This window comes from Centruroides vittatus, unplaced genomic scaffold, assembly GCF_030686945.1.
Source record: "Centruroides vittatus isolate TY-2023 unplaced genomic scaffold, ASM3068694v2 scaffold_2931, whole genome shotgun sequence".
Taxonomy (NCBI): Eukaryota; Metazoa; Arthropoda; class Arachnida; order Scorpiones; family Buthidae; genus Centruroides; species Centruroides vittatus.
In genome coordinates this window covers 256,517-270,258 of record NW_027122696.1, presented here as the reverse complement: position 1 = coordinate 270,258, position 13,742 = coordinate 256,517, and the positions used below count along the sequence as shown (strand labels likewise).

At 29.1% G+C, this 13,742-nt stretch overlaps 1 protein-coding gene across 1 annotated transcript; it reads left to right on the top strand.

Moving 5' to 3' along the window:
- The first annotated feature begins 8,966 nt into the window (after positions 1-8,966).
- On the top strand, positions 8,967-13,209 carry LOC136987972 (alpha-tocopherol transfer protein-like). Its single transcript, XM_067285740.1, has 5 exons — positions 8,967-9,065; positions 9,189-9,431; positions 10,061-10,254; positions 11,645-11,758; positions 11,832-13,209. The coding sequence occupies exons 1-5, from the start codon at positions 8,969-8,971 to the stop codon at positions 12,183-12,185; spliced, it is 1,002 nt and encodes a 333-aa protein (XP_067141841.1). The 5' UTR covers positions 8,967-8,968; the 3' UTR covers positions 12,186-13,209.
- The last annotated feature ends 533 nt before the right edge of the window (positions 13,210-13,742 follow it).

Genomic DNA, 13,742 nt, shown 5'->3' with positions numbered 1-13,742 from the left:
GATAAAAAATGAGGAGTTTTAAGGGAATTTTAACATACAATAACTAGCGTCAGAGATGATAACTATTTACATTAAAACTAGCAAATGAGACCTGGTATTGTTCAAGGCAAAAAGTAAACGATGGCAAAGATTAATATTCAAATATATATAAATGGTTTGCTGTATATGTAGATAAAGTGACGAATTTAGCCTCTACAATCCAAATTATTCTTGGTAGACCAATCTCACAGCAATCTTATTGGCAAATTGATTATAATTTGTAAAGACTACATCATATGCATTTTGGCCTGGTCTAATATTTTCCAGTCCCTCTTCAGTGCTACAATAACAAAGAAAGCAAAACTTTTAACTAAAACACCGACGTAGGATGTGATAATTACACCGAAGATTTACAAACGTCAGAGAAAAACTTACAATAAACGCTGGTGGTAATTACAACAATGTTTCCATAGATAGGGATGGTAAACCTTGTACACGTTTACAGGTATCCTAATAATTTCAATTATCGTTTTTTTGCTACATATAATAAAAATATGGTAATACAAGAGATGATTGTAAACAGCACTTATAGCTTACAATTTTAATAACACTGTTTCCACACACGTGTATAAATAAACACACTAAAAACACACTAATTACTAATAAGCTGACAAACTATAAGGTATAAAGTATTGTCCAAAGTACCACCAAATTGTACAACATATCTGGTACCAAGTATACGTTCATTCCACATGTTTACAACAGTAGTCAAGTGGTGACAGTCTAATACAACAATTTTTATTTTATCACTAGCCGCATCTATCCAGATTATACCAACTATAATTAATTTCCATCCCTTTCGACTGATTAATTAAATTGTTATTATTTTGTTTTCTAATTTCTAAATGTTCCATAAATTTCCTTTTATACATGTCTTTTTCAATATGTAGATCAATTTAAATCAAAATGTAGATCAAAATGTAGATCATAATGTAGATCAAAATAAAATCAATTTGCCAATAAGATTGCTGTGAGATTGGTCTACCAAGAATAATTTGGATTGCAGAGGCTAAATTCGTCACTTTATCTAAGATTAATATTATTTGATTATAGCTGATTTATCCCATTTATACTAGGTGCAAGAATTAGGCTAACCTTAAGTTTTTAACGAGATATCTCAGGCTGGGCGTAGCAAATGAGGCAGAACTAAACCCGAGATAATTAGGGATTAGGTTAAGTTAGTATGAGTGGTAGTGTTTTCTCCAATGCTGCAAGTGTTTTGGAAGATGCATGAGTGATGGATGTACGTATGTAGATCCAAAACGAAAGGTTACAAGCAACAGCATTTGAAAAGTAATTAATGTGGAGGCAGTTTTATTTAGCCAGAGTGAAGACAGAATAGTGTAGTTGCTTACAGTAGGAGTGTGGTGGTAGATGTAAGTGATTGAGAAGGAATAGAAAATTGAAAAGGCAAACGTTTGAAAAATGGTCTTGTTCGCTTTAAAGGTAGCAGCTGATGCAACAGGACAGCATAAATAATTATTCTGCTGTAGCGTGTTTTATACAGGCTTTTTGAGTTGTTCAGTGGAAATATTACGAGAATAAATAATAAATTATCTGTGTAGAAGTACTTTTAATTTACACGTCAATATACATTCAATATGGTTTACGCTGCTGTTCAAGAAACATTTGTGTTTTCAAAATTCTTTAGTGTTACTTTCTGTTGTGTTCCTGCAAGAGTGTTACAATGGTGTGCGTCATGGAGTGTTGGGAAAGCGCGCTCTGTATTTGTAAATATTAAAATAAAATATTGGCGATTTTTTCATATTTAACGTACTTAAATTAAATAACTTATTATTATTATAAACGCATTATGTTATCATTATTATGCAATTTCTATACTACACGTGAAAAAAACGATAAGATTTGCTATTGTATATTCAAATATCAGTGGCAGAATGGAAGCACTTACGGGACAGCTTCCACGGTGAGACTAACTAAATGGTGTAAAGCAGCCAGATTATAGGCATTTACGCATGCGTTTTACAGATCACCAACCTCAGGCGGTTTAGCTGGTAAAAGCTGCACACCAAAACGCTTTCAATGATTGTATCCAGTGGGCTGTTAGCCGCCTGCCTGCTAGATATTTGACCGCTCTCGCAGCATTATATGCATCGCGAATAGATTTATAACTTAACCCAACCGATAGGAGTTTACTGGAGTTTAAAAAAATCCATTAAAATATTTCACATATTTATTCTGCTTTTATTTTGCTCTCCCATCTTATATTACCTACAGATTTCAATGTTAAACCAGTGATATTACGATTTAGTATGTCCCATCTATAAGGGGATGCAGAAAAAAAATTGTACAGTTGTAACATTGTACAGTTCTTGTACAATGTTAAAAATTTAATTGTTACTTTGGCAGCGTCATTTACAACTAAATTTAATGAATGAGATGCACAAGGTACAAATAAAGCTCTAGAATTTATATTTATTAAATTTACAATTTATGTATCCGTTGTCATAAAAATTTGTCTTTCCACTTCTTTCCCAGACTACAAATATTCAAGTACAAAGTAACCGGTTTCTACTTATTTCTACATAATAAGTAGTTAAATAATCAAGAGATTAGGGAATTTGGGACATAAACAAAACCCTGCTGTAAGAGCCGAAATTTTACTTAAACAAAAGCTTAACCCGGGGGTCGGCAACTGCGGCTCTTTTAATGCATAATTGAGGCTCTTTTTAAATTAGTAAATAATATACATATAACAAAATAAAAATTTTTACTTCAAGTAAAAGGAAAAGATAACTCGTAAACGCCACTAATATTTTTTAAAAGACTTTCTAATTTCACTAATCACTTATCATTTCACTGTCAGAGTAAGAATATTATATAAAAGCATTTATAAAAAACACGGCAACGTCTGATGCACAATGATCAATATCAAGTCTAGATGGCACAAAGATGTAAAAATTAGAACTATGCTCGTTAGAAATGCTTATTGTACTGTAAATAGAAAAGTTATCCTGTACTTTTATGGACTGAAAAAACAGTTGATGTTTTGTCCCTAGAATTTACGACCCTAGTTTTATTTCGAATGATTCTTAGAATTTCACCCTTATAGTGTTACTTCTTGTGTTTATGCGAGTAGTCTAACTTTTTTGCATGTTAGTTTTGGGCTCTATGGATATCTTTTATTATAGAAGTTATTCTAACTGATTTTAATGAAGTAGGTTTACTATAGCAATTAGTAGTATTTCGGAGAATATTATCTATGTTGTTTTCTTGAGCGTAGATATATAGGCGTATATATTAAACAAACAGGATTTTAAGATAATTTTTTCCTCATTTGTTAGATTGGTAGAAAATCACTATTCTACTTTTTCTAAATTAATATGGAATTAATCAAGGAAATGTTGGAATTCAAAATCTGTAAATCTTAGAAGTGAGTTGGAAAAGTATTAGAGAAGACAGAAATTCTACTTTTGCCTCACAGCATAAAGTGGTCTGAGATACGAAAATCTTAAAAGACGAAGTATATGTTGTTTGATACTGTGGAAAGTGTTGCATGATCTTAATTTCATTTAAAATACTTATGCATTTGGACTTCTATCGATTTTCGAATGGACATATTTTCGCGAACAGACATTTTCGAACATGACTTTTATTCAAAATAAACTAAGAAATCAGCTGAACAGTATGAGTCTCACGTCTTGTTTGAAAATAAAAGTAACGTCATATTTACCGAATTTTGAAAAACTTTCTGGTGAAATTCAGGATCAAAAATCTCATTAAAAACCATATATTGTTCTTATTTTTTATGCAATTCTATATTTTAACTTTTTTATTCATACAAGTTAAATATATTATAAAATATTTGAAATCTCAGCATACTGTTTGACCGAATAAAAATGTTAATTTAGATGTACGGATGTTTAAAATTACTTATTTTTTATTTAAATTAATAATTAAATTTTATAATTACAACTATTGTAACGTTGATAATAAATAATTGAATTGCAGTGTATTCTATTATAGTACCTTTAAGCAAAGCACAAATAAACCCATTTTAACAAAAAAATAAAAAAATAAAGACACACGTTTTATGCTAAATTTTAAAAAAATGTATATTTCATAATTCATGTTGCTGACTTCCGGCTCCGTAAGTATTATTTTGGTAAATATAATTTCTAAAATGGCTCTTTACGAAGAAAAGATTGCAGACCCCTGCCCTAGACTATCAGTGACAAGCAAATAAGTAATAACCCTAGAAGTCGGGTTTCTTACAAAAACACAGCTTCCTTATCACAAATGTAACGGCACGCCACTGGTGTTACATAACAGGAAACTGCAAGTGTGCATTGAATCTATTCGGTGAAACATACCTTTTTATTCTGTTGTTTATAGTTTCAAATATATCAATTAATTTGTATAATATTAAAACACATTTTCTTACAAAAAAAGGTGCATGAATGACTGTTGGCATTTTTCTTTTCTTCATTCAACTATTACAATTTATATTTAGTTATAACACAATATTATATTAAATTTATAAGATAAATGTTTAAGAGGCCAACATTTTTATGATTTGTAGGATATTTAATATTTTTATATTAATAAAATAGGCATTTTCTAAACAGTTTTTAAAAGAAATTAGTCAAGCATGCACTCTTACGATTTTTTCTTTAACCTTGCTTCTGCATCATCACAATCTCCAACCGGTCTCTCATTTTCATTTAGAGGATTGAACAATAACCGGATCTTTACAATATTTATGCAATACATTAAAAAAAATACAAATTATTAAGAATCGCCTCTTTTTTAAGTATTTTTCACTTGTTTTTACATAGATTTACAAAAGTTTTTCACAATTGACTAATATCTACATATAACCAATTTAAATGCGTTTAGTTAATGGTTTATTGGTCATTGTTACATTGTGTTAATTATTAACGTAATTAATGAATATAATAAATACGTTAGGGCTAATTTGACGTCAATTTTTTACGAGGTATTTCGTCACTAATTTCTTAGTATAACCCTTTTATGTACGGGAAAGCAATGTATGCTATAGTTGATTTTTGTTGTTTATTTGCATGTTTTTTGCATGTTCGCATGAATTTTTTTTCTAATTCAACTATGTTTTTCTGCGTGTCAATACGTTTGCTGGTCCTGTTTTTTATTTTTTTATATTCCATACAAAGTATGTTTTATTTGATATATAGAGGTATATTAGCATTGTAACTGATGGTTTTTTGTATTGAGTTTGGTTTTTAAAAGATCTAAATACTAACTTGTTTCTTCTCGTTTTATTATTAAAGCTACACTAAATAAGTCGTATAACAGGGAAAGATGAACGCAAAAAAAGATGTATAAGAAGTGAAGATGGCACAAAATAAGACATATGAGAGGGGAAAATGGCACAAAATCAGAAGAATAACAGGGAAAGATGAACAGAAAATAAGACGAATAACAGAGGATGGCACGAAATAACACGTATCAGGAGGAACATGGCACGAAATAAGACAAAACAAACCTTGATAAAACGGTACCAGGAGTTCTTTGTTTCGCTAATTTTGGTGCTTCGTTTCCAAAACTTGTTAAATCGGGAATCTTTAAATCGAGGATTGATGCCTATCGTTCTGCCCCTAACACAGTATAATTATAAAAATTTGAATTTATAAGCAAAATATTTGTGTTTCTAATTAATTTATTTTCTTAATGATGTTTTATTTCTTTCTCGATGGAATTTGCCGTTTCTATGACAAAAATTTTTATAATTTAGGTATACTTGAAACCGTGTTTTCTTATATGTTGAGCATCAAACACAAGACCGTGTTATTTATTAAACACTTGGCACTTTTCCACTTCTATTAGTTGAGACGAGATTTTATTTCACTCGTTTCGGGCATTTCGCCCCTCTTCAGTCAACTAATAAAACAATATACAACATTTCAAGTAATATAACACACACTAACAGATACCACAAAAATTAATTTAAAACGTACCGTTAGTTCCTCGAACTCAAGGGTGCGCGTGCATAGCACAATTTGGACCTCAAAGTTACAGCAACAAATGTAAATGTTCTACGTACGGCTAATTAAATTGTAAAATTTCTTTTAAAATATATAAACATACAGGCTTATTTTATACATATCGGTATATTAAACATATTCGGTATCTTACTTTTTTAAAATCGAACGCAATAGATCTTTAATCTTCTTTTTACTAACTTTTTTCTTTTCTTCATTGTTGTTTTATCTTGACATAAAGCAATAAACGTTTGGACCTGGTGTTAACTAAAAAGCTCACTTTTCGTCTAGTACTGGCTCATTATTACGCAGTTGTTTGTTGACCATTTGCATATTCTGCTGGTTATGACGATCTGAATTTACATAATTAACTGTATAGCCAAAAGTAGCCAAGTTAGGCTGGATCTGTTGCTTATTTTTTATATGATTATAATATTCTTAACCAATTCTTGTTTATATTTATGCTTAAATTTTTATTTATAGAATTACTGGACTTTATGATGGCCACGCTCTCTTTAAATTTTCTATTATAAGCGTATTTTTCTTTATATAAAATTTTTGTACCATCTTGATCTATATTACAATTATTAAGTAGGCAATGATCATGAAAAACAGAGTTTACTCGATTGTACTTAAGATACAATCGAGTAAACTCTGTTTTTCATGATCATTGCCTACTTAATAATTGTAATATAGATCAAGATGGTACAAAAATTTTATATAAAGAAAAATACGCTTATAATAGAAAATTTAAAGAGAGCGTGGCCATCATAAAGTCCAGTAATTCTATAAATAAAAATTTAAGCATAAATATAAACAAGAATTGGTTAAGAATATTATAATCATATAAAAAATAAGCAACAGATCCAGCCTAACTTGGCTACTTTTGGCTATACAGTTAATTATGTAAATTCAGATCGTCATAACCAGCAGAATATGCAAATGGTCAACAAACAACTGCGTAATAATGAGCCAGTACTAGACGAAAAGTGAGCTTTTTAGTTAACACCAGGTCCAAACGTTTATTGCTTTATGTCAAGATAAAACAACAATGAAGAAAAGAAAAAAGTTAGTAAAAAGAAGATTAAAGATCTATTGCGTTCGATTTTAAAAAAGTAAGATACCGAATATGTTTAATATACCGATATGTATAAAATAAGCCTGTATGTTTATATATTTTAAAAGAAATTTTACAATTTAATTAGCCGTACGTAGAACATTTACATTTGTTGCTGTAACTTTGAGGTCCAAATTGTGCTATGCACGCGCACCCTTGAGTTCGAGGAACTAACGGTACGTTTTAAATTAATTTTTGTGGTATCTGTTAGTGTGTGTTATATTACTTGAAATGTTGTATATTGTTTTATTAGTTGACTGAAGAGGGGCGAAATGCCCGAAACGAGTGAAATAAAATCTCGTCTCAACTAATAGAAGTGGAAAAGTGCCAAGTGTTTAATAAATAACACGGTCTTGTGTTTGATGCTCGATGTTTTATTTGTTATAATTATTTGTTATTCATTATATCAAGTTTTTTTATCTCGCCAAATTTTGTAAAAAAATATGAAGATTATAGCCAAAGGTGTAATACGTTAAAAACACATATTGCTTAAAACATTGCTTAAAACTATGTTTTAAGCAATGTATTTATTAAATATCTTTTATTTTCTTATAGGAAATTGGTTGAATACAAAATAATGGACCTAAACGCACAGCATTGTTTTTTCCAACGAAATATAAAACATTCTCACTTACATCTACAAATCACAGAACTGGTTTTACTTTATTCCGCCATATAAACATTTTTTTTTTCTTCTGAAGGTTTAAATTAATACTTAAGTATTATTAATGTGACAAAGAAGGTGACGACAATATAATAGCCCCTCGTTATATCGCGCGATGTCATTATATCCCGATCTAAGGAAAATATTTGTATAATAATACATACACTTGCAATTATATAAAACCTAACAATTATTTTTGTTTTTATCTTCATATTATTAAAAATCGAAATCATTGCTTAATTATGCATTGACGTCAAAGTAAAATGTCTCATTTCTTACACAATGAAAAACTAGATATAATAATAAATACTGGTTATGCTTCTGGCTATTTTATTGATGAAAACAAGTATATTAATTTTATTGCTTCTCATGTACAGGTACAATACCTAATGATATTTTCCAGAGTCATATAAATTTAACTATTATTGCATATGTGGCTACGATTAATAAATATTTTGTTTTAATTTACTATCTTCTTTCTGATCTTTCGAGTTTTATAAAACTTTTATTTAGTAATTCTTCACCACGCTTCTACCGTTTGCTGTTTAATTATTTGCATAATTTATTAGTTACAAGCATATTTTAATTGTACCACGACGTCATATGAAATTACTTTATTCTATTGGACAAACACAAATATAAATTATTTTACGCAATTAATATTCTTCATTCTTTCAGGTAACGAAAGGTAAGTTGGCAATTCAATTATTATTACTTTTGGTTATAATCTATAAATCTGTACAACTTAGTGATTATTATTATGCATTTCATACTCAGGTTACAAATAACTACAATTTATTAAGAAAATATATTATATAAGTTATATAAAAGTTATGGTATTGTGTCTTTATAATATCGTACAACTGCTTAATACAAAACTTTATCTTAGATATAATAATAACAATTAAATGTATGGAAGAGAATTTATTGATAAACTACATTCGTAATCATCACACTACAATGAGAAAGCAGAAAAATTCAGATCTCCCTCTAAGTTATTTCCAAAATTAAAGTTTTATAGTTTATACGAATATTTATAGTTAAAAAAATAAATCAGGTAAGATTTTACCTCAAGGATTACTTCATATTCATCTATAGTAGTTAATAGAAAAAGTAGTTAATAAATAAGATCTTTAATGGAAAATTATTTTAAATTTTTAGTAAAATATGAGTAAAATAAAAATAAACAATTCAATATTCGAGGAAGAGAAAGAAGAATTTCCTTATGATGAAAATGCCTTAAAAGATTTCAAAAGGATTATCAGTAAGTAAAGATTTTTAAAACTTTCGGGTGATAAAAACATAAATATATTAATATTAATGCATAATTATGCATATTAAATGTTATTATTATATAATAATAAATATTTTTTTATGATTTCAACAGGAGATCAGGGGATTAACTTTCATATGGATGACATTTTTCTCCTTGGTTTTCTTCGTGCTAGAAAATTTGACCTTCAAAGATCTCTCCAGTTACTTAAAAATTACTTCAAAGTTAGAATAGAATATCCCCAGTACTTTAAGAATCATCTTCCTTCCAAGTTGGGGCATGTCTTAGACATGAATATAATGCGTTTTTTCCCAATACTCGATCAGGATGGAAGTCACATTTATGTTTTTCAATTTCGTAAGTAGAAATTTATTTATTCTAATTTTCTAGTTTCCTGGAGCTACAATCGTCACACGACATACTAATTTTCTAGTTACATTAATACAGTAGAGCATCGGTTATCCGACTCAATTGGGGACTGGGGTTGGTCGGATAACTGAAAGGTCGGATAACCGAAAAGTATGAAAAAATACATTATTAGTATAGTGTATTAGGCCTGGTTTAAATACTAGCCTCTTTTTCATGGTCGAGCCAGTGTTTTCCAGCTAAAACACGCAAAAATTTAACAAACATAATATTAAAGTAGCCAAGACATAGCCAAATATTGTAGCGTCACATCGCTAGAGGACATTTGAATTTGCCGACTAGAACGCGATCGGTTAACCGAAGTGAGGGTTGATCGGGGATCAAATAATCGATGCTATACTGTAGTTTTGTGTATTTATTATACTATGTTAAACTATATACACAGCGGCTTTTGTTCTAGTTTTTTTTTAACTCGTTTGTGTTAAAGAGTTTCTGTTGTATTAATAATTTCGGAATATTTTGGAAAAATAATAAATTCAATTTTTCATTTAAAATTCTTAAATTTGAGAAATTGTTTCAATAAATTTCTTGAAAATGTTTTCATGCAATTTCCTTTGTAGGTAACTGGGATACTTCTATTGCAAGTGGTGTTGAGGTATTGCGTGCTATAATGCTCGTACTGGATTTTCAGTTAAATTTTCATAGAGCTCAAGAAAAGAAAATCGTATGTATTATTGACTCAGCGGGTTTAGCTTTGAAACATTTCTACCATTATCCCCCTAGAGTCGTCTATTCTATGGTGACTTTTATATTTGTGAGTAATTTCTGATGAACATAATTTGAATATGTAGATATATATTTACTTATTGTGTAAATCATGTATGTAAAGACATTGGGAAAGAACATGTTAACTCATTGTTTAGGTTTATAAGAAAATTACTGTAAAATTCTGAATTTGTTCTGTATTTTCGTACAGATTAAATATGGTAGACCAGTTTCTACTTGATATTAGACGGTCAAAGACAATCTATGAATCATTCTGGATTATGAAAGTGGAAATTTTATCGGCTGCATGAGAAAACTTAACAATTTTTAACAAACAAACTGAGTTACGTTGTTCTTTTTCCAAGGACTTTTAAGCATATATGGAATTTAAAATCATAAATTTTCAGAAAGTTATAAGAACATTAATAAAAAGAAACTTATATTATTATTAGTATCAAGAAACGTGGTGATTGACAAAGGCGGCTATGACAATAAATACAAATGTATTGAATTTGACAGCAATTACTTAATTCAATAACAATAAAGAATAAAAATTGAAAGCAGATAGTAGCGTAAACAACAAAATATGAGAAAACAGCTCAGTTTCCTTCCTTCATCTCTGAAGAAAATTTAAATATTTCAGTAGTCCTTTATTCTTTCTGATTTACAGCGAAGGAAAAGGGATATATGTAAACAGTTTAGAAATAATTCGACATAATAGTTTTTGAATCATTTGTAGAGCATGAATAAATGATAAACAGCATAGATTACATAGAAGTTAACATTATATGGGTTAATAAGCTAAATACTCTTATAAAATGATAAGATTAAACCAGAAATTATCTATTGTGACATCTTCACAATGCCGAATTGCAATCATCTTTTTAAATTTATTTAATTTAAAATATATGCTCTCAAATTAGTACTGTCTTCTTTTGTACATCATATTTTTCCTATTAGCAATCTAATTCTTTTCAGGAGAAAATGTTTAAATTGAAATCGCAATTGACTTTTTATCTAAATCTTTGATAGGTGATCGACACGACTCTATTATTAAAGAAAATGTGTGATATACAGGAGCAATTCACAACTAATTTGAGGTAGAAGGATATATTTTAAATTAAATAAATTAAAAATAAAATTAAAAGTTGCAGCCCGGCATTGTGGTCATATCACAATAAATAATCGCTCCTTGTTAAATCATAGTTTCTCATTAAACACCGAGTAAATAATTATTTCCTGATCGGGCCTCGAATCATTTGTAACGGACTTTGATCATAAAATGGATTATTCAGTCATTTTAAAGGTGATGATTACTAACATTGTATATAATAAGGAAAAGTCGTTATACAATGCTATAGAAGTTAATTAGATTCTATATTCGTGATATCATTTGAATTGATAAGCAAATAGATTTTAATTGTAATATATTTTTATAGAAAGATTCCTATCAGCTTCGATATAAAGACGTACACTTCGTCAACTTGAATATCATCATAAAGGCATTTTTAAGTATTATGTTTCCACTTTTATCATCTAAACTCCAAAAGAGAGTAAGAAATTACAACTTTTTTGTGAATTTATTCAGATTTGAATAAATGTCTGAAATTAAGGTTTTAATTACAGTTTCATATTCATACTGACATGGAATCCCTACACAAATTCGTCAGCCCAGATTGTTTGCCTTCGGAATATGGAGGGAATTTACCCGATTTCGATCCCACTGAAGCCACTAATATGCTTAAATCTAACGAAGAATTCTTTCAACGAAATGAAGAATATCTGAAATTGTTCGAAGATGAGAGAAATAAGAATTTTACTGAGGGTACATTTAGATACATTCGCGAAGATGCAGAAGACGAAAAAGTAAAGAAATTTATAGAAAAATCAGAAGAAAAATTTCAATGTCATGCCGACAATCCAGAAGCTTTCATAGCTGCTTTGAAAGAAGATGCTGAATTCGAAATTACTCATTTTTAAGTACTGGAGATGAAGTCAATTTTTAATATTAAGCAACGTATCTCAGCAACGTAAAATAATATTATTTTACGTTGCTGAAATGAAAAATACAAATAATTTTTACCAGATTAAAAATATTTGGAACTGTACAAAACTGTTCTCTTAGAAAGCGAATTTTCTTTCTCTTCACTTCTTATTCTATTGTTATGATTTTTGTTCAGTACTTAACATCAGTAAGTATGGATGTAGTAGTGAATACGAATACATTCGTATTCTGAGATAAAACCAAAAAGATTTTGTTTTATAATTTTTATGCCAATACGTACAGAATGAAGAATATCCTAAGAAGGTTACTAACATTGTTAAATTGAAACAGGAAAGCGGAGGTAGTTGCTATAATCTCCCAAGATAATTATGAAAATAATAAGATACATTCGCTTATAATAATTAAGATTGTGTATAGCGCTATGTGTCTTAATTATTTTAATGGGAAAAGGCTCAATTTCGATAATAGTTATGAGATTTTATAAATACTGTAAATGGTAATAACGAGTAAAATTTTTATTAAATCTGTTCCCATACAAGATATGAGAGAGAACTCTTCTCCATCTCCTCCTTGTCATTTCACCAACAAAATTTAATAATATCAATTGCCTATATAGCCTATAGAAATAATCCTGCATTTCCAAAGTTTTTGGTTTATTCAGTCCAGGAATATAATGCAAAATACACGTCAACTCACATACATATATAGTTCTTAGGCTCCTGTGAGTTACCATATCCGTACAAATTGCCGTACCTGATAGGGGATATATTTTATTAAATGTTATCCTTGTAGAGAAATTGTGCACAACCTGTACTTTGTTGCACAGCAGTACTTTTAGTTTTAAAGGAAAAACCAGTTTTACAGACGTTCGAAATTTATTCTTATAAACAATGAATCTGAATGGTTGTAGACAAATTCTTTTTATTTGTAAAATGTATTCTTTTCAATGCCTCTATTGTTTTATGTATAAATAAATTCTCCCCTTCTGCAATAATTCAATACCGTTTTAAATTTTTACTTCAACATCCTCTTTATCAAATTGCTGTTTTTTTTACATCACCTTTTCAGAGTAAAAACAATGGCAACCCGGAAATGTTAATTCATTGAATTATGATGTAAAAATTTATACAAGTATAAGTTTTTAACTTACAAACTGCGAAGAATATAAGTAAATCCTGTGGCCAAGTGATATAACACTGAATACTGTTTTAGTTTTAATCGTAAATTTTCACCTACCTAACAGTCTATTTTCCGAGTTTCCTTCACATCAGTCTAAATAAGCGGTACTTTCCCTTAAAAAGGAAACTAGCCATGTTATTATTAAAAATTTAAAATACATTTCATGTAAATTTTAAAAATGTCTTAATTGCGTGCAGATATCTCTGAAAGGTCATCCATACGTTTCGTTTGTGGTCACAACGTCAGATACATAATAACAAGAATATATAATTTAATATACATACGAGTAGTTGGAATTTCCTTTTTATCGTTTAAAATAAAATAAATACCAAATTGTTTTTTAAGATACAATT

Bases quoted from the DNA above. Each gene is read 5' to 3' on its own strand.
- LOC136987972 (XM_067285740.1), top strand. From the start codon at position 8,969: ATGAGTAAAATAAAAATAAACAATTCAATATTCGAGGAAGAGAAAGAA. The intron at 9,066-9,188 runs GTAAGTAAAGAT...TGATTTCAACAG, and splicing joins AGATTTCAAAAGGATTATCA to GAGATCAGGGGATTAACTTT. The intron at 10,255-11,644 runs GTGAGTAATTTC...ATATTTTTATAG, and splicing joins CTATGGTGACTTTTATATTT to AAAGATTCCTATCAGCTTCG.